Source organism: Meles meles, chromosome 2 (assembly GCF_922984935.1).
Source record: "Meles meles chromosome 2, mMelMel3.1 paternal haplotype, whole genome shotgun sequence".
NCBI lineage: Eukaryota > Metazoa > Chordata > Mammalia > Carnivora > Mustelidae > Meles > Meles meles.
In genome coordinates, this window is record NC_060067.1 from 175,865,091 (window position 1) to 175,885,027 (window position 19,937).

At 55.8% G+C, this 19,937-nt stretch overlaps 1 protein-coding gene across 1 annotated transcript in view; it reads right to left on the reverse strand.

Annotated features, from left to right (window-relative positions):
* The window catches only part of ADGRA2 (adhesion G protein-coupled receptor A2), a 35,318-nt gene extending 17,980 nt beyond the window's left edge, over positions 1 to 17,338 (reverse strand). Inside the window, exons 1-2 of the mRNA XM_045996920.1 lie at positions 16,624 to 17,338; positions 3,539 to 3,610 (exon numbers count right to left, since the gene is read on the reverse strand). Of these exons, the coding sequence (XP_045852876.1) occupies positions 3,539 to 3,610; positions 16,624 to 16,886 (335 nt within the window). The 5' untranslated portion in view covers positions 16,887 to 17,338. The remainder of the gene's footprint in view (positions 1 to 3,538; positions 3,611 to 16,623) is intronic.
* Positions 17,339 to 19,937: the final 2,599 nt, after the last annotated feature.

Consider the following 19,937-nt stretch of genomic DNA (forward strand, 5'->3'; position numbering starts at 1 on the left):
CCATCTGAACGATCTGTACATGCCATGGGCTGGCTGTGAACCTCTTCTCAGCTGGACCCTGTCTCAGGTTTTCTTATCCATCCAGCTTGGCCGATAGAGCCCCACGAGGTCGGCTCCACTCTCCCCAGCCTCTCTGGAGCACCTGTCCTCCCCTGAGATCATCACAGGCACATTCCTACACGGCGCCCTCTCTCTATCCCCTCCCAGCCTTGAGGCCCCTCCATGCATTAACTGGGACCAGGCTGACCTCCCCCACCACACACACTTAGACTTGACCCATTTTCAAAGACCAGAAGGGCACTCAGCACAAGGAGGCAATGCTGGCTTTCTCTGTGGCCCAGACCTTCCATTTCAGTTATTAGGCCAGGCCCCAACCCTCCCACGGGACTTGCCGCTCACAGACTGTGGGATGTTAGGCTGCCCTGGACTCAGCTGCCCAAGCCTGGGTGTCTGAGCCTGACAGGACAGAGAGATCAGTGTTTCCTGGCACCAACGGCACGCCAGGCCACAGCGTCTCATTTGTGATGAATAGGCCCACAGTCTCGGGGTCATCTGGTCCACCGGTTCCCAACCCCGGATGAGCATGAGAATCGTCTGCATACCTTGTAAAAAATTCCCAGGCCCCTTCCGACCTGATGAATTAGCATCTCTGGGAGGGGGGCACAGGGTCTCTCCCCATCCCATAGCAGGCCAGTGGTTTTGATGACTAGCTTTATGTGTCCGTTCAGCTGGCAACAGCACCTTGTAACCTAACCAAACACTAATGGAGGCATTATGGTGAAGGAATTTGTAACTGCAGTGGACCTCCACAAATAAAGGAGATTACCTTACCTTGGAGAACATGGGTGGGCCTCACCCAAACAGGTGAAGGACTTAAGAGCCCAAAACTGAGGTTTCCAGAAGAAATTCTGCCTGGACACTAAAGCATCATCTCCTGCCTGACTTCCCAGCTTACTGGCCTGTCCTTCTACAGATTTTGGATTTGCCAGCCCCCATAATCACAAAAACCCATTTCCTTAAAATAAATTTCTTTATAAAGAACTAATATAAAATAATTTCATTGTGTCTTAGATTCACACACATACATCCCTATTGGTTTTCCTTCTTTGGAGAACCAGACTGATCCAGTGGTGATCAACCAGGCTGGAGATCCTGGGCTCCTCCGGTCTGCATCCCTCCAGATTCTTCCCTCCCTTAGACCTTGGGCTCAATCATCTGTCAATGAGGCCTTCCTTGACCTCACTACATGGCAAGGAACAGCAGCCTCTGCTGCTCATAGCAGCCTCCCCCTACCGCCATTGCCTTCTCTCCCCCTTACCCTGCTTTGTTTTTCTTTGTAGACTTATCTCCTGATACACATTTATTTGCTATTTTCTGGGCCCCCACGGTGGAGGGTAAGTTCCCTGAGGGCAGGCACTGGGTCTGTTGTGTTCACTCCCAATGCCTAGAACAGAGCTCAGCACCCAGCACAGGGGCTCGGTAAATATCTCTGGAACGAAGGCCTTGGAGGATCCCTAAAAGAGTGGGGTTCACCCTCAATATTCTGAATTCTCATCTGTCTCCTGCCACGGCACGTGATTCAGCTCTTAGTCATTATTCCTTGACCATGCTCTCATTTTTCTCTGACTGCCTCCCAGGCTCTGGAAGCACATGCTGGGCACTGACTTAGGTCCCCGCTGCTGGCAAGATTCAGTAGGTGGGCACGGGTGGGAAGGAAAGGACCTGCTTTTCTTCTCCATCAGGAAGTTGACCCTCATGAGACTAGAGGAGAAGCGGGGAGACCCGGTGGGTGTTGGATGGATAAAGTGAGAGGGTAAAGCTGGGAAGAGGTCAGTGGGGCCCCAAGAGGCTCCGAGCCATCTGGTGCGTGGTAGTGAGAAAGGACGGCGAGTCTGGGCGGTGACAGGCTCTGGTGGGGCTGGGCAAAGGGGTGGGGGCAGCTACAGTCTATCATCCTGCAAAGATCCCTGGAGAGAGCGTGTGGCTTCCTGCCACTCAGCCCTCGGAGACCAGGCTTGGCCTGAGTGCAGGAATCAGAGCTCCCACAGGCCTAACCGCTTGTGGGGGATAAAAACCTTCCCGAGCTGCTGGTGGCCAAGGAGACTTTGTAAGAGCAGCTCGGTGGCGGCCCTTTCTCCCCATCTGTGAGTGGTAAGGCAGTTGGACGAGGGACCTGGTCACGGAGCTGGGTGCACGTACCACTGACAATGTCCCGACACCCCCTCCCAGCCCAGCACACCCCAAAGCAAAGACAGCACGCTCTTCCTTTCCACCCCAAACATGGGTTTGCCCCTCCACACTGCCACAAAGCCAGCCAGGCCACTGAGCTCTCCTCCCGGCGCTGGGGAGTGTGTGGACAGGTTTTCCCTTCCCCTGTGAGTGGGCTGTAATGGAGATGACCTCACAAGACTGTTGTCACGGTTGAAGACCTACATTCCACGTCACGGAGAGACTGCCTCCCAGTTACCCTCCAACTGTCCAGCCTTCCCCGCTCAGTGCTGTCCCCAGTTCGGGTTTCGTGGAAACCCCAACCAGCTCAATTCTAGCACACGTGGCATTGACGGTCTCCCCTAGACCGTGAGCTCGGGCTCTTTGAGGGCAGTCTTCCACCTTATTTTTCTGTATCCCCCATCACACCAGGTCCACGCCTGGCAGGCAAAATGGCAGACGGGGGGCAGGAGGTCTGCTGAAAGATTTGGGAACCCTCAGGGTGAGAGCAGAGGTAGGAGACAGGGCAGGGGAGAAAGCAAGGATCAGGCTCTGGGGGGACAGAGGCCCAGGTCTCCTGCGGAGGAGACAGGACCCAAGGGTGGATTCTGGAGCAGGCCAGCTGAACAGGGAACTGAGGGGCTGGTTCAGTCCCCTACTTCAGCAGGTTAAGTGACTTGCCCTCAACTCAGTCAGGTCCCCAACCCTGGGGAAAAAGTCCTTTCTGGCCAGCAGAGCCCTTGAAGTCCTGAGCCCAGTGCCAGCCCACCTGGGCCCAGAGGGATGCAGCCCCAAACCACGGCAGGTGGGGTGGGGGCCCTGTGGATAGGATCCACTTTCCAGACCCTTAGCCCAGGGCACTAGCCCCATGGGGCTCTTTTTGTTGACTTGTTTGGGGGTGGGGTTGGGGAGGAGGAAAGAGGCCTCAGTCACACCCGATCATCCTCAGCCCATCATGCTGGGCCCCCAGCTGGAGCAGGGAGGTGGCATCTGGCCAGCTAAGGGGCTCAGCTCTCACAGCTAAGTGCTCATTAAAGAGCGTTAATGAACTTCCCTGAGCCCCATCCTTGCCTAGACCAGCTTTCCCGTACTTCTCGTACTTCTCGCTGCTGTCACTGGGGAAGGAGCTGGTCCCTCTCTCTGTAGCCTCCACCTGGTGGTCAAGTCCTGGGCAGGGCTCCCGTGGGTATGACTCTGGGCCTCACTTAGGCAGCAGGTTCTGGGGTTGAGGGGCCCCCTTTGGCACCCAGGGGTCCTCTCCCTGCCTGGACTGACTTCCTGCCCATGACCACCGGCCCCCAACTTTGCCCCCCTTTGCCCCAGCACTTACAGCTTCTCCAGCAGGGACAGTCCCAAGAAGGATCCGTTCCGGAGCCCAGTAATCTTGTTGTTGCTCAGGAGCCTGAAGGAACAGGGAGAACACAGGCAGGAGAACATGCGGTTACAAGCCAGAAAGTGTGGCTGGAGAGGCGGTACAGTTTCCCCAGTACAACCATGCTGTTTTCTGTATCAGTGGCGCCCCCTGAGGTTGTGCGAAGCAGGAGCCCCACTGGCGATTACAGGAAAGAGCCAGGGAATGGTTCAGGCAGCCTAGATAGCCCACTGAGCCCCTCACCAGACATTTCACCTGCCCTGGGTTCCCCCATGGCCTGGATCTGACTTAGGGCTCTGCAGACAAGCAGGCTGAGCGGGGTCAAGGTGCAATGCCCCCTCTGGGGCTCTGTCTTTCCCAGGCCTCCAGCCCCATATCCTGAGGAGAGTGGGAGAATGGCCCGAATTGGGTGAGAGCTCTGGCAGGTGGAAGAGGAGGCCGGGCAGGTGGGAGGAGCTGCCCTTCCTTGGGCCTCACTCTGTGAGTGGAGGACTTCACAGAAGGGGACTCTTCCCAGCCCTCAAAGGCCCTGGCTCCGAGGGACTGAGCACCCTTGCCTCCCTAGACCTGTCTGCGGCCTTGACAGAAAACTGAGAGAGCCCCGGGGGCTGGTGGAGGAGGCCCAGGCCTCAGCCTTTGCCTCTGCCCACTCGGAGGTTCTGTTTATGTATTTGTATTTAGAGGGGGAGGAAAGAGGCCCCAAGCTACTGACTAAACCCACTCTGCCCACCCACTTAGCCTTTCCCTGCCAGACTCCCTCCCTGGGAGGAGGAAGTTCCATACCAGCCAAAGAGCTCATCCTTTGAGTTAATTGCTTATTAAAACACTTTAATGAGCCTCCCAGCCCAAACTCTTGCCTGCTCTAGGCCGAGACAAAGGGTTTCACTTCTTTGCTCTTATTGGTGGACATGGGAAGGTCAGAGGTACAGGTCTGGAAACTTCTCTCGACTGGGCAGCCTCTGGGATGCACAGTAAAGGAGATCTCAAGTGGGGTGGGGTGGGGACAAGGCATATGAGCAGCTCTGTCCCCAAGCTTACTGGTGAATTCGAGGTGAATGTATCAAGACAGGCGGTGAGAGGACCCCAGACATCAGACGTTCCAACTAGTCCATCTTCAGGAGGCTCTTGGAGAACATACAATAGCCAGGATGGAGGCAAGAGTGGAAAGGGGGCTTCCTCCCTTCTCTGCTTTCCAGACAGACCCCTCCTACCCATTGGGTCCCCACCTAACTGTGCCTCCAACACCGACACTTCCTAGTAGTACCTGAAGAGTGACTGTGTGAAGGGGATGTGGGGGCAATGTTGGGTTTCCAAATGGCACGTTCTCTCTCACTCTCTCTCTCTCTCTCACACACACACACTCACACACAATCTTGACATTTCCAAAAGTTCATCACAGCTGTCATTATATGAGTCATTAGAACTCACATGGCCCCCTTTATTCCCATTTTACGGATTAGGAGAATTTTATTTATTTATTTATTTATTTTGAAGATTTTATTTATTTATTTGACAGACAGAGATCACAAGCAGGCAGAGAGGCAGACAGAGAGAGAGGAGGGTCTCTGCCAAGCAGAGAGCCCGATGCGGGGCTCAAACCCAGGATCCTGGGATCATGATCTGAGCTGAAGGCAGAGGCTTTAACCCACTGAGCCACCCAGGCGCCCCACGGATTAGGAGAATTTTAATTGGCATTATCCATGGTGGTAAATCCTAATCCATAATCCATAATCATGTCAGTTCTCAGGGCCTCTAATGGTCTCATTCAGGCCCTGGGGTGGGGGGGCTGCGGTGGCCCCCTCAGTGGGGACAGGCTCCTGACAGTGTGACTTTTCAGTCAAAGCCCACCTCACCTCAGCTCTGCTTCAGCTCCTTCATATATGCCCAGAGTTTGAGCTCAGAGGTGGCATTAAATGTCAAAGAGGGTGAAAGGACCCCTCGGTATTTTGAGTAACATCAGAGAGGAGTCCTGAAAGGTCAGGAAGAAAGGTGGAGAAAGGGCACGTATTTCAACCTTCCCCGTGCCCCGGTCCCGAGGGTCTCTCCCAGGGACTGTCCCCTTCTTGGTTTGTGGGGATGAGGCTGGGGGGACAGGGGAGGGAGAAGGTATGGAAGGAGAGAGGGACAGGGCTGCCAGATGTTCACAGCGCACACACATGCACGCACACGCACGCATGGAGGAGGAAGCCAGAGAATATTACTTCTCAAACCTGATTACACACCTGTTAAAGGGAGGCGAAAAGTATCTTATTTCCTGAGAACAGGTCTGAGGATTCTAGTGTGAGAAACAATGACTTAAGGAATGAAAATCTTATACTAGGAAAATACCTTCTAATAAATAGTCATCTCAAAATTATCTGCAAAAGATTTTTGTTTAAAGATCATTGAATGGAGGGGTTCCTGGGTGGCTCAGTGAGTTAAGTGCTGGCCTTTGGCTCAGGTCGTGATCCAGGGGTCCTGGGATGGAGACTTGCATCTGGGGCTCCCTGCTCAGTGGGGGGTCTGCTGCTCCCACTCCCTCACCCCTGCTCACATGCGCGTGCTCTCTCTCTCATGCTGTCTCCCTCTCTCAAATAAATAAATAAAATCTTTAATTAAAAAAAAAGATCATTGAATTGAATTGAAAACAGAAAATTTGGGGCACCTGGGTGGCTCAGTGGGTTTAACCTCGGCCTTCAACTCAGGTCATGATCTCAGGGTCCTGGGATCGAGCCCCACATCAGGCTCTCTGCTGAGCAGGGAGCCTGCTTCCCCCTCTCTCTCTGCCTGCCTCTCTGCCTACTTGTGATCTCTCTCTGTCAAATAAATAAATAAAATCTTAAAAAAAAGAAAACAGAAAAATTTTTAAAATCCTCCAAAACCCAAACCCCTGAGATTAAAACCTGGGATCCTAACTTGAGAATCCTGTCCAGACAGGTCTAGAAGTGGTGTTGGGGTATACCCCACATTCTTCAGACTCTTCAGCCTTTAACCCTTGAACACCTTTTGCATACCCCCCAAATTCTTTAACCCAGAGCTGGTCAGTGGAAGTACGATGATGTGAGATGAGTATGTAATTTCAAATATTTTAGTAGCCATATTTTTTAAAGTTAAAAAATTAATTCTAATCATGTATTTTAGTTAACCCAATGTATTGAAGTTATAATTTCAACATGTAATCAATATGCAAAATGATTAATGACAGTTTCTTTTTCCTTTTTTTCAGTACAGAACCTTTGGAATCTGTGTGCGTTCTACTGTTCCAGCACATCTCAGTTCAGACCAGCCATGTGACAGGTGCTCAGGAGCCCCATGTGGCTAGTGGCTTAACCCTCATCTAGTTTCATTGTGGCCCCTGGCTCCCCAGGAGGAAGTCTAGGTTACTTTTGGGATAGGAGGTAATCAGGGTGGGGTGTGTGTGTGTGTGTGTGTGTGAGAGAGAGAGAGAGAGAGAGAGAGAGAAAGCAGAGCACAGGGTTGGGTACCAGCTCCTGATGGCAGGTGAAGATGAGGCTTTTGCCCAGAACAAGGAACAACTCATCTCTTGGTGTCCTATCCCCCTCTGGCAGCACCCCCTCTCCCCCACCGAGGTAGCCACTTTTGTGCTGGGGAGGAGTAAGGCATCTGCTGTAGTCCACGTCTCTAGCTTGACTAACCCCAGCCCAGCAAGTCTGGAAAGGAGATACTTCTCTGTGGCACAGAAAAAGTCCTTGATCCCCAACTCTCTCTAAGCCATTTGCAGGGACACCAGGCAAATACCCATTCGTTCTTCTCCTCCAACGGCCTCCCTTCTTCCACATTTCCAACTCCTGGACAAACTTCAGGCAGATATCTCTATGCTCCCAGCCCCCCAAAACCTAGAATTGGATCTTTTGGCCTTTACAACGTAGATGGGGCTGAGGAAATTTTTGCTTGAGACCCAGACTGTTCAGAGAACGGCTTCAATTGTGCCAATGGGTTCTTCTGGTTCAGCTCTGGGAGCTGCCCCTTGTGGGTTTGGGGGTCGGAGGGCAGTGATTTGGGGCAGGAAGTGCTTGGGTCTGGCGTTGTTTGGGGTACGTAGGAAGCTGGCAGTTACTGGGAGTAGAGGAAAACACACACAGGGCCTCATCCAATGGGAAGAAAAATGTTCCCACCATGCTAGGCTGTCACATGGGACAGAAGCTGGCAGGGTGGCCTCAACCATGGGGTGGGAAGGAGGGAGCCTTGGCCCCATGGTTCTGCCCAGCTTCGCAGACATAGTGCCAGCTTGGCCCCCTCCGAACTGCCCTGCCACCCCTACTGGACAGCTGCTTCCTCAGTCGGCACCAACCCCTCGCCCTGCAACAGCACAGGGAGCCTGCCAGGCGGATTTCCTTCCCAACCACGCCAGCCTCTCAGACCTCTGGCTCCCCCAGCCCAGCATCTCCAGCTTTCCTCCCTCCCTCCCTGCCTACCACTCCAACATCATCAGATTTTCACAGGGAGGCGGGCAGGTCCCTGGAGTCCCCTGTTCTCTAACCCTTGAGTCTGAAATCTGGCCAAGGAGAGGGGGCACACTGAGTCCACCCCAGAACTCTCTCCCAGCTAGGGTCCTATTTTAGGGAAGAGAAGCAAGCAAGCGGAGTGACCACTAATGAGGCTGGAGGCCAAGGGAGCGAGTGGCTGGCGTCTACAGAGAGGCCCTGTGGCCTCTGGGCAGCCACAGGAACTCACCAGATCCCAGCCCCACATCAGAGATGACCCTGCACGGGTCATGTGGGCACTACTCCGTGGGACATGGGGCCAACGCATGCCCAAACCGAACTGTTCTCTCGTGTGCTGGAAGACTCACGCGTGTCTCGCCCCACCCCCTGCCCCCAACACACACATTCTGCTGTAACACACACAGATCCAAGGACCTCATGCCTGGACACTTGAGGATGCGGGATCTGAACCTGGTGTTCAGGGCATCGCCAGGGCCCTCTGGGCTCAGGAGGACCTGTCTCTAACATCTGTTGCTGGCACCTTAGCGGTGCCTTAGGGAGACCATGAGGGAGGGGGTCTCAGGCCCACGGCCACTCTGAACCAGTCCGTGAAAGTGGACTCCCAGCCCTTCCTGCAGGCGGAATGCCCAGGCCTCTGAGCATTTCCAGGGCCCGCAAACATGTCTGAAACCTACAAAGATCATCACTGCTTATGAAATATGTATAATTGCAATGAACACTTAATAACAACCAAGTGTCAAACTATGTCAATGAGCAAGAATTGTTTCACTTCACGAAGGAGGTGGGTGCATTCCTGTGTGCTTGATGTGACAGTAAGGGTCTCCAAAAAGCAAACTGCCTCTAGTCCACAGGCCCTGCCCTGACGCACAGCCTCAGGCTAAAGGCTGCCCTCCTGCAGCTTCCCTGCCCTCCTTTGGCTTCCCTTCCTTTCCTGTCTGCCCTTCACGTCCATTTAGCCTGATCCCTAGGGGACTTAACTGGTGGAGAGGACGCACAGCGCTCCTGAACTTCCTGGTCATCCCTACCCTTGGCTGGAGGCCTGTCCGCACAGCCCTGAATACCTTTATTGAAGGAGACCCAGGTAAGACCTTCCTTCCCCATGCTGGGGGGTTGTGTCTGGATATGGCCTCTGACCTCAGCCTTGAAGCTGAACTGTCTAGGCAGGGCCTGAGGTTAAGGTCAGGAAAGAAAATAGTCTTGCAATGGCTCCTATGCATGGAGCCTTCTTGTCTTCTTTTTTCTAACCTACGCTCTCTACAAGGGCACCCCAGCTTGGTTGTGAGGAGGCAGGACCAAGAAATCAGGGCTGAGATGGGGAGGACTGATCTGAGGGAGTCTGCAGCCTGAGAAGAGGGGCTCGGGGTATTGGTGGTGGGTGGTTGGTGTGTCTTGCTGGAGATCTGGGGCCCCAGCACCCTAGCTTGAGTGCATGGAATCAAGTCTGCTGTGATCATTCATGCCTAGGTACTCATTCAATCTTCAAGTCTACACTAATGCCTATTGTGTGCTGGGCCCTGTGCGACACAATGGTACTACAGACATCAATGAGACCTGGGGTCTACAATCCTCCATTCATGGAAGGTGGAGGGACATGTGTCAGACCGGATGGAATGTTTGTGTGTATGTGTGTCCACTCGATTCAAGGAAGCTGAGAAGTTACTCCCAATCCGCCCTAAGTGCTTCTCCAAACATGGCCTAAAATCTCAGGCCAGGCAGAGCCATGATTTTGGGTGAAGAAAGTGGATTTCTTTTCAAATCCAAATAAACCTGAAAGGATCAATTTGTTATGTCTTTTTTTTTTTTTCCTTTTTTTGAGAGAGAGAGAGAGATCACGAGCAGGGGAGAAGGGCAGAGAGAAAATCAGATGCTTAACCGCTTAACCGAGCCACCCAGGTGCCCTATTATTAGTCTTTTACACTCAAGTATAAATTAGTCCTTTAATCTTTCTACCACAGAATTCTCCCTTGGGAGGCCTGAGGCCCTGGTCCTGTCCTGCTTTGTGAGCTGGTATCCAGTCTCCATGATGAGACTATATGGCCCCTGAGGTCAGACACCAGCTCCCTCACCTCCTGGCGCAGGTGCTGCGGAACAAAGGGACCAGGGACCAGTATCTGGAGGCACAGAGCTCCAGGCAAGGTGGAGGTGGTCCAGGACAGGGCTCATGCTGAACCCTGGTTTCTCAAGTCATAGAGCAGTTTCCTCCTCCCTCCACTTCCCTGCCCCTACTCTGTCGCCCCTGCTCTAACCCCCTGCCTGGACAGTCAGTCTTGGCAGAGCTCAGTCCTGACAGCTTGGAGACAGCACCCATCCCTTGCCTCCACAGTACAGCCCTCCTGAAACTTCCCCTGCCTGCTGGGGGTGTGGTCCTGAAGTCCTGCGTGGTGCAAGAGAGAGAGAGAAACACCAGGAGGATCTTTAGAGACCACCTTGCCCTGGGTCCCTCTGATTCTGAATACTCTGTGCAGACATTTTGTCAGACGTCCCCTAAATACACAAGTGTTTATTAAGTTATCTGCCCCTTTTCCCTGGCTCATGTCTCCATATGGAGAAAGAAGATCACTATCTCCCCTGCTCTGTTCCCAGGGATGAGGTCATCATGGGAAGAGGCTGACCCGGGACCAGGAGCCGTGGGGTCTGGCTAGTTGCTGTGTGATCCTGGGCAGGTCAAACCCTCTCTGGAGGTTTCTTCTTAGTAAAAGAGGGGTCTGGACTGAAGACTCCCACTCCTTCTATTTGATGGCTTTTCCCATCCTGGATACCGGGTCTCCTGGAGCCTGAAGTCTAAAGTTTCTGCCTCACCACACAGCAGGCAGAGAGCCCTAGGTGGGTGGGTTGAGGGGGGGCAGCTCTCAGACTTTCCCTTCCCTTTCCAGCTGGGAGATGTCTGGCCCCTCAAATTAAGGTTGGAACTCCCTCCTCAGTCCTCTCTCTGCCCTATGCACTGCTCCTCGGTGACAGATGGGCTCCCCTGCCCCTCACCTGCTCCCATCCATCTTGCATACCCCTTTGCCCCCTATCCCATCTTCCCCCCCACTCCCAGGGCTAGGGAAGCTGGGTCCTGGGAGGTGGCCCAAGTTAGCTACACTCCACAGTTTCTCTGTTCCCCCACCCCCATCACCCAGTCCTAAAAGCAAAGGAATGTTCTGGAGTTTGGGAAGGATGGGGGCCCGCCAGAGGAGGGAGGAAGGGGAGGAGGCAGCTTTGTCCTGTCAGTGTCTGAGCTCTAAATAGAACAGAGCGCTGGGCTGGGGGAATGAAAATAAACAGCCCCTCCAAGCCGCCCCTTCCGAGCTGTTACCAGACTTTCCTTCTAGTTCCTCAGCCCAGTGCCATTTCCCTCTCCTCTTCTCCCCTGCTCTCCTGGTGGGGTGTGGGGGCAGGGATCGCTCTCTCAGGGTCACAGAGGAGCGAGGAGCACTGGTCCAGGCTGCGCGGCACTGGGGAACTCATGTTCCCTCTCTGGGATCTGGTGAGGAGAGCCCACTGAATGGAAGGACATGGAGCAACTCTGAGACGGCTGGGACTTCTTCTCCTTCAGGAAACTTTCTTATCCCAATGATTTCTCCTGTGGCATAAGCTTGGAAACTCTCTCCTTTTAAAAACATGACCCCCAATTTAAGGGTCAATTTATGGTCAGATTCAAATTACACTGGCTTGCATGTGCCTTTGGGGGAAATTCTCAGACTCCCCCCCCCCCCAGGGCTAGGGATTACCCACCACCCCCTCTCCCCACCAAGGAAGGTAATCCATGGGACAGTTGGTGGGAGTCGGTGGGAAGGGACCTCCTTGGGGATCAGAAGTGGCTGGGTTCATGCACATGTTCTGAATAATTCAGGCCAAATTACCCATTCTGGGTCCTGGAACCACTGGGATGCTGAATTATAGGGGTTGTCTTTGGAGTTCAGTGTGGTGGCCTCTCCAGTCTCTTTGGCGCAATGAAGACTCAACCAGTAAACCCCAGAGGGCTCTGTTCTCTGCCCAGTGCTTGCCCTGAGATGGGACCACAGACCCTGACATCTTGCACATGAGGGAGCCCAAAGGGTCCCCAGGAGCTCCGGGAAGGGTCTGGCTGCTGCCACCTTCTCCTGCACGAAGTTGCAAGTTGCGAGGGGAATGTGGATTTTTTCTGGGCTCCTCGTTCAGGCAGGCGGGGTGAGGAGTCCCCACTGGGCGTGCTGAAGCTGAGCCCCTGCCTCAGGAGGGTAAGGTGGTGTGCTGGAGTTTCCCAGCTGCCTCCCACCTTCCTTCCCCAGCCTCTTCCCTCTTTTCTTTCCTTCTTTCGCTCTGCTCTCTCCCCCTCCCCCTCCTCTCTCGCACAAAAGCTCTCTGTACACAGCCACTTCCTCTGGCTGCTGTCTCTGAGCCCAGACCTTATGAGAACCATATGGGGGAAAGAGGGTGGAAGAGAAGGGGGTGGGGAAGCTGGCAAGGACCCGCCCCTCCAGCCAGCATCTTTCCACTCCCCTCAGGCTATGTGCAAGGCAGTTGGCACACTTTGCCCCCAACTCCCCTAACTGGATCCTGGCAGCTGGGGTGAGGGGCACTGAGGAGAGGGACCAGTCCAGAGGGAGATCTGTGTTCAAGAACCAGTTTCCTGGGGCGCCTGGGTGGCTCAGTGGATTAAGCCGCTGCCTTCGGCTCGGGTCATGATCTCGGGATCCTGGGATCAGCCCCGCATCGGGCTCTCTGCTCCGCGGGGGGCCTGCTTCCTCCTCTCTCTGCCTGCCTCTCTGCCTGCCTACTTGTGATCTTCTCTCTGTCAAATAAATAAATAAAATCTTTAAAAAAAAAAAAAAATCAGTTTCCTGAGGCTGGAGCAAGCACAAGGGCTGTGAAAGGGCCTCGCCTTCACCCCATGCTATCTCTACAGACCCTCAAACCCCAGCAAAAGGATCTGGCCACCACTAGCTGCATCTGAATGGCAAATGCCCCTTCTCCCCTGTGTGGGCTGCTGACGTGGTGGGCAGCCCCTGCCCCAGAAAGGGGAGGCGAAGTGGACAAGGGTTTATGGGTTCTGGGAGAATCTGGAACGACCTGTACCTTGCCTGCCTCCTCCCCACCCAGCCTGGGAATGTTCCCAGGTCAAAAGGGCCTCGGTTCTGCTGGGAACGAACTGGGTTTTTTTAAAAAGTGGCTTTGTGTCCCTTGGGTCCCAAGTCCAGCCAGGTGAACAGCAAGTCCCTCACCCAAGAGGAGTGTAAGAGAACCCAACCAGCTGCTCCTGGCGTCATCTAGGGTCAGGACACCAGGCCCTCCCCTCCTGGCCTCAGTTTGCTCAGCCCTAAGACCAAGAGGCAGGGGCTGGATTTGCTGGTCGGTGAGGGCCTTTTCAGCTGGTCTAGGAATTTACGACCCTGGCTGAGATTCTCTGAGGGGCTGCTCGGATGTCCCAGAAGGTCCTTGTAGGAGATTTCCTTTTGGAGTTACCTGTTATCAGTCTTTTCCTAGAATTCCTTATTATCCCCCTCCCCCTTCCTCTCACTCCCAGAGCAGAGAAGCAGAAGGGGAGCCCCATCAGTTGCTGTCCAGGGATGGGTGGGGGGTTCACAGGGGTCTTCATCTCCCTCCCATAGCCAGGCTCTCCCCGAAATTCACCATCTCCCATGAGACCTTTCCCCTTGGGGGAGAGTCAGAAAGGCCCCTGCTCTGGACAGGAGCATGGGTGTCCACAGCCACCCTGCAGACCAAGCTGAGGGGTGGGACAGACAGATCAGGAAGGGAGCCAAGAGTTCTGCTTTCCTGGAAAACTGCAAATGAAAATCCATTAGAAGGGGAAAAAGCAAAGGGTGGGGAGAGGGGGCACAAAGTCTACAAAAACAGAAGGCAGAAGTTAGGATAATAGGGTGGAAGGGTTTTCAGTGCAGTAAACAGGACTAGCACGGAATTGCCCAGAACTGCCTGGAAGCTTTCTCTGAGCGGAGACAGGAGGCTCCTTGCAGACAGGCACCTTTTCTGGCACGTACTTGGCCTGAAGAGTCCCAGCACTGGCACCTACAAGGCTTTCCAAGGTGGAGTCCTGGGTCCCCTGAGGACCCAAGTGAGCAGGGTGGGGTGTGAAGGGGACGGGGACTGGGTGGCCCATTCCGGAGGAAAAGAGGGGAGGAGGAAGGAGATAAAGCCAGGGGTGCAAATACTGATCTTGTGAAAGTCCCGTTGTTTCCACCAGGTGACAGACAAAAAGATGGCAGGGGAAATCTGTGTAGAAACACAAAGAGTAAGGAGGAGGAGTCTGGGAAGGTGTGGAGAAGGTTCTCAAACTCCTAGCCTCCTGTTTTGCTGCCAGGCTGAAGTCCCTTCCCAGCACGTCTCTTCCTTCTTTTCTCAAGAGGCATGCTGGGTAGGGATGGGTACGCTGGAGGGGCTGAGCCCTGGGGAGAGAGAACCCCTGCCCAGCAATCAGGGTCGGGTTTAGGTAGAGCCTGGAGGGAGCCTAAGAAATATGTCTGTGGCTGGGATTCAGCCATACGCCAGGCTGAGGGGCCAGCGGGCTCTCCAAAGCTTCTAGGGCCCTCCCTATTGTTGCTCTCCGGATGCCCAGCTAGGCTGCAGGGGTGTGTGGGGGGGGTGTTGGCTGTTCCTTTGGAAGGTATCTTAAGCCAGCTAGGTGAGTGGCCTGGGACAAAGAAGGGGCCCTTCCTCTGGGAGCAGTTTTGGTTGGGAAGGTGGTCTAGCATTCGTGTTTGCTGACACCCTGTGACAGTATATTCTCACCAAGGGTTGGCTGTGCTCACTCCTTGGAGTGGCGTCCATGGGAATTAGCTATGGCTGGAAAGCATTAGTTACCAAATCATTCTAAGATGTACTGCAAAACCACCTTTTAATGTTTTCCCCCTCTTTTCTGCCTTCAGTATGTGTGGATTCCTTAATCCCAACAAACAGACACACAGAGAGATGGTGTCCCACATATGTGTGTGAGTACAACCACAAGATCGAGTAGACACACACACAGACACACACACACACCCCTCTCTTGAACCGAGTTATCATGGCCCAGCAGGGGCTCACAGAGACACGGGCCCAACCAGTCCATACAGCAAGCATATTTCTCCTCCAGATCTGAGTGGGCTGGGGAATGCACGGGCCTATCTGGACCCTTCAACACCAGTGGACAATCAAAGAGACCAGGATTGAGCAGCCCTAGCTGCCTTCCCAGGCCACCGCCATATCCCAGAGCTGCTGCTGGGATGTGGGAGAGAGCAGACACATTGCCTCCACTCCCCTAATGCACACACATACACTCAGCGTGCCTGCACACACACACACACACACACACACACACACACACACACACATGCACACACCCCAGCTGGGGAAAATGCAGGCCAGGCCGCCAACGTCAGAGGCTGACCAGTCGTGTCCTGTCAGGAAGCCGGCAGCCTCTGAACTCACCCAACCAGAGGCATGACTGTATTGTTCTGGACACAATCAGGATAGACTGTGAGCCAGCCCCAAGTCTGGGCAAGGGGCGGTGGGGAAACGCTTGCCACCGGGGTCAGGAAGACAGGAAGGGGGAAGCGCTCTCAGGTTGGGTCCGGGACAGGAAAGGCACGGGCCGCTCGGGCCGGACCCTCCACTCCGCGGCGTGCGTGGAGCTGGGAGCACGTGGTCAGAGCAGGAAATCGCCCCGGCGGGCTGGGGTCGCTGAGTCTCATGCGGTGGCGGGGCCTTCAGCCCTCCATCGGGGAGGCTTGGGGTGGGGTCGGGGTGCGGCGCCACGGGGCCGCGCTCGCGAGCAGCCGAGTGAGGGCTCAGTACGGGCCCTGGCTGAGAAAGGAAACGGGATGACGGAAGGAGGCCGGGAGGCAGCCGCCTCCCCCTCAGCCGGCTTTCTTTCTTCGCAGTCTTGGGAGCGAAGAAGTCAATCGATTAACAGCCAAAGCTGGTGTTATACCCAGAGGAGGCAAAGAAGAGGGCGGGGTGCGGGATCTGGCGTACAGCTCACTTCACAGATGCGCGCGGAGGGAGAGGGGCCCGAGTCGAACCGTGACGCCGGGGTCTCATTCAGGCCAGAAGCGCCGCAATCCAAAGACAGATTTTCCGACAACCCCCGCCCGCACCGCCCTATGGAGACCGGCTGGAAGTGGGGCTGGCAGGCTCGGGGTCGGGGAGGGAGGGAACGGATGGGGTGCCCTCATCCGCCCCGGGAGGAGAACGCGGGAGTCTCCTCCAGCCCAGCCAAGGACGCGTCCGCGGAGGTAACGACCGCAGCCCCCTTCGAGGCAGCGGGCGTCGATCTTTCCCCAGCCCACCCACTCAGGTCCCCGAAGTCTGCAACACTAGCGCAGGCTGGAAAGTCAAGGGGTTGTGGGCGTCCCGCCGGCGCGCATTCCCTTCACCTGTGCAGGTGAGTGGGCGCCCGCGGTGCCTCTCCTTCGGGCGCAGGCGGCCCCCGAAGCTCCCTCCCCCCTCCACACCCCTGGAGCCCTAATGCTCCCCTCATTTCCCCAAGCCTCCCTTCTCGGCGCCTGGACTCAGGCCTGTCCCCGAGTCTCTGAAGTGGCGGCAACGTCCCGGTCCCCCTCCTCCCGCCCCTCCCGTCCTGTCTCCGTTCCCCTCCTCGTCGGGGCTCGGGCCCGCCGGCCGAGTGGGGGTACTCACAGGGTGACGGTGCCGTTAGGCAGAAGGCTGGGTTCGGGAGGCTCCGGGAGGTCCCCGCCGCCGCACACCACTCTCCTGCGCGCCGGGTTGGGGGCGCCGCCGCTCAGCCCCTTGGGCCGCTCCCCCGAGCATTTGCAGCTGCGAATGGGGACGGGGCAGCCAGGCGCACCCCGGGTCTCGGGCGCCAGGAGCAGTAGCCACGGCAGCAGCGGCAGCAGCAGGCGCGCTGGCGCCCCCCGCATCCTGCGTCCCGCGGCGCCCATCAGCCCATCGCCCCGCGGGGACCCACAGCTCTGGGGCCCGTCTGTGCGCCGGCCAGAGGGACCTGGGCTTGCGGGAGGCGTGCTCAGCGGGGGCCCGGGGCGTCCGAGGGCGGGGCGGGGGGCCCTGGGCGGAGGCAAGCCCCGGGGTCCCCGCCGCCGCGCCCCGGGGGCATGTCCGGCGAGCGCCCCGGCGGGGAGGACGCGGGCGCGGCTGTCAGCGCGACGCGGGCAGCCCCCGGCGCCGCGGCCCGAGTCTCTGCGCTGTGCTCCCGGGCCGCCCGAGGCCGGGCCCCTCCGCGTCGCCTGCTCGCTCCGCGCTGACCTGGAACCTAGCGGATCGCGGCGGGCTCCTGCTGCTGCCGCCGCCGCCGCCGCCGCCACCGCTCCGTGCCATGGATGGAGGCAGCTCCGCGCGGCGCCGCTCCAGCCGCCGCCAGCCCCCGCCCGCCCTCCCGAGAGGACGCCCTCCCTTCGCCAGCTCGCCAGTCCGCGAGGCCCTAGCGCCTTCCGCTACGCAGCCAGGCAGCCGCCCTCCTCCTAGCGAAAACCGGCCAGGAGGCTTAAGGCCCCGAGCGTCCCTGAACTCTCCCGGAGCCTAGACTCCTTCTCCCTCCCGCGCCGCCCCCCTTCCCGGGGCAGGGACTCTCCTCTCCACGACCCATCTCAGCCCTCAAAGCCAACCACACCACTTTCCACAAAACTCTCCCTCGCTCTTCCTCATCCAACCCGCTTGTTCTGGGTCTTTCATTGACCTGCGGGTTTGGCCAGAGATGGCTGGTGCTCCCGGTCTGGGGTTGGGATTGAACTTTGCTCACCGCCCTGGCGTCGCTGACACTCGGCTTCCCTTGGCCCCTGACCTGATGGGCCCCTCTGTAAGCTTGCTTTCCCCCCCACAGCCCCGCTCCAGCCACTGCAGGATACAAACCAGAGACTTAGGAAGGTGCAGACCCTCTTCTTCTGCCAGTGACCTCGCCCAGCGGGGCGGTGCATGTCCCTGGGCCACGGAGGGGTCAAAGGCCAAGGCAACAGGCTAGATCGCGTCTCCTACCTTTTCCAGATCCCTGTGTGTGTGTGTGTGTGTGTGTGTGTGTGTGTGTTTAGGAAGCAGTGGGAATGAGGGAAACGGGAAGGAAAGCAGGGATCTGGGCGGGGGTGTGGAAAGCGCACTGCCTGTGAGTCAGGAGGGCTTCATTCTAGATGGCTCTATTTGACTTTGGATACAGCCTCAAATGTCTTGGAGTATCTAATCTCTGGGGTCAACATGGGGCTCTGTGTGCCTAATTTATGAATGTCAGTTGTGGTGGTTGGATGAGTGAGTGGAAGATAGGGCGCACTCAGTTTCCAGAAGCAGAGGGATGGTGGCTTTGGGAAGTATCTGACCTTGGCAAAGGGGCATGGGAATGAAAGTTGCCTGAGGATCCTAGATGGACTGTGATGCAAGCTGGGAATGGGGCTGGGGACAGAGGGAAAAAGAAGTGTGACCTAGTATGTCTGCTTCCTCAGTTCCCCCACAAACTCTGCCTTTTCTGACCTTAATAGACCCTTCGCTGCTGAGGGACAGGCTGCTTGGGGTGGAGGATCCCTGGGCAGAACTCCTCTTCCTCATGGTTCACTGTATCGCCAAAGAAGGTCGCTAACTGCCACCTCCTTTCTGTGGTCTTGGCCCTGCCAGTGTGTGTGGCACCTTTTCCAGCACCATGGCCTTTTGGTCCAATCTCCCACCTCCCTTTGCAGCACCTTCTCTCCCTGTCAGAGGCAGACACTGGGCCCAGACACTGGCTTCTTCACTTTCCCTCTCTGGCTCCACCAGTCTCTCCAGGCTGCAGGCTCTGGTTCCTGCAACTTCCAAAGATAAATAAATAGTGATTGCAAATGGAGTAAGAGAGAAGGGGAATGGACTCCCCAGCAGGAGCCCTCCGCAGGCGGCAGGCAGGCTGCGACTGCATTCCTTTGGAAGGGTCGAGATGGAGGCAAGGCCACAGGCAGGGTCTGCCATTCAACTCTCCTGCTCCTGGACAAGGGAAACTTCTCAGAGAGGAGGGGAGAGGCCTCTGGCCTAGGTCACGCAGCTTTTTTGGTCAATTCTTTTTGCTAAATGAAGACACTAGAAAGTCTGGAAAGGAATTGCCCTGGGACACACACTCTGTGAGCTGTACAGAGGCCAAAGGACATTTAACCAGGCAAAATATCCCCACCGTGGGAAGGAGGTGCTGCCTGGAGACATTTATAAAACGTTGTCCTGGTGTCCCTGGCTGGCTCAGTTGGTTAAGTGTCTGCCTTCAGCTTGGGTCATGGTCTCAGGGTCTTGGGATTGAGCCCCACGTTGGGCTCTGCAAGGGCTCTCTGCTCAGTGGGGAGCCTGCTTCTCCTTCTCCCTCTTCTCCTCCCCCTGCTTGTGCCCAGCTATCTCTCTCTCTCTCTCTGTCAAATAAATAAATAAAAATCTTAAAAAAAAAAACACACAAAAACAAAAAAACCCGCTGTCCTGTCCTGTATGTCATCCAGTTTGGCTACTCTAACCACCCAGAGAAGTGAAGGCAGCGGGAATTACTTTCCCATTTTACGAGTGTGGATGAGGAAACTGAGTCACAAACAGTGAAGAACCAGGGGAATTTACCTTTCATTTGCTTTTCAAGAGCTCTTTTCTCTGAGTCACTCAGAGCTTTTCCTACAGGAAGCTCCCTGGCTTATCTGTCCTCAGAGGCTCGGGGTGGGATGGATGAGTGGCCCACAGGAACGTCCTTTATTTATTTATTTATTGGAAGTTTGCTTGCCTCAGAAGGCGAACTCATACTTAGTCCCAATCTCAAGAAATCTGGCTAGGGAGTTTGGCCAATTAAATACTCCCTGATCGGGGCTCCTGGGTGGCTCAGTGGGTTAAAGCCTCTGCCTGCAGCTCAGGTCGTGATCCCAGGGTCCTCGGATCGAGCCCCGCATCGGGAGCCTTCCTCCCCCTCTCTCTGTGCCTGCCTCCCCCTCTCTCTGTGCCTGCCTCTCTGCCTACTTGTGATTTTTGTCTGTCAAATAAATAAATAAAATCTTAAAAATAAA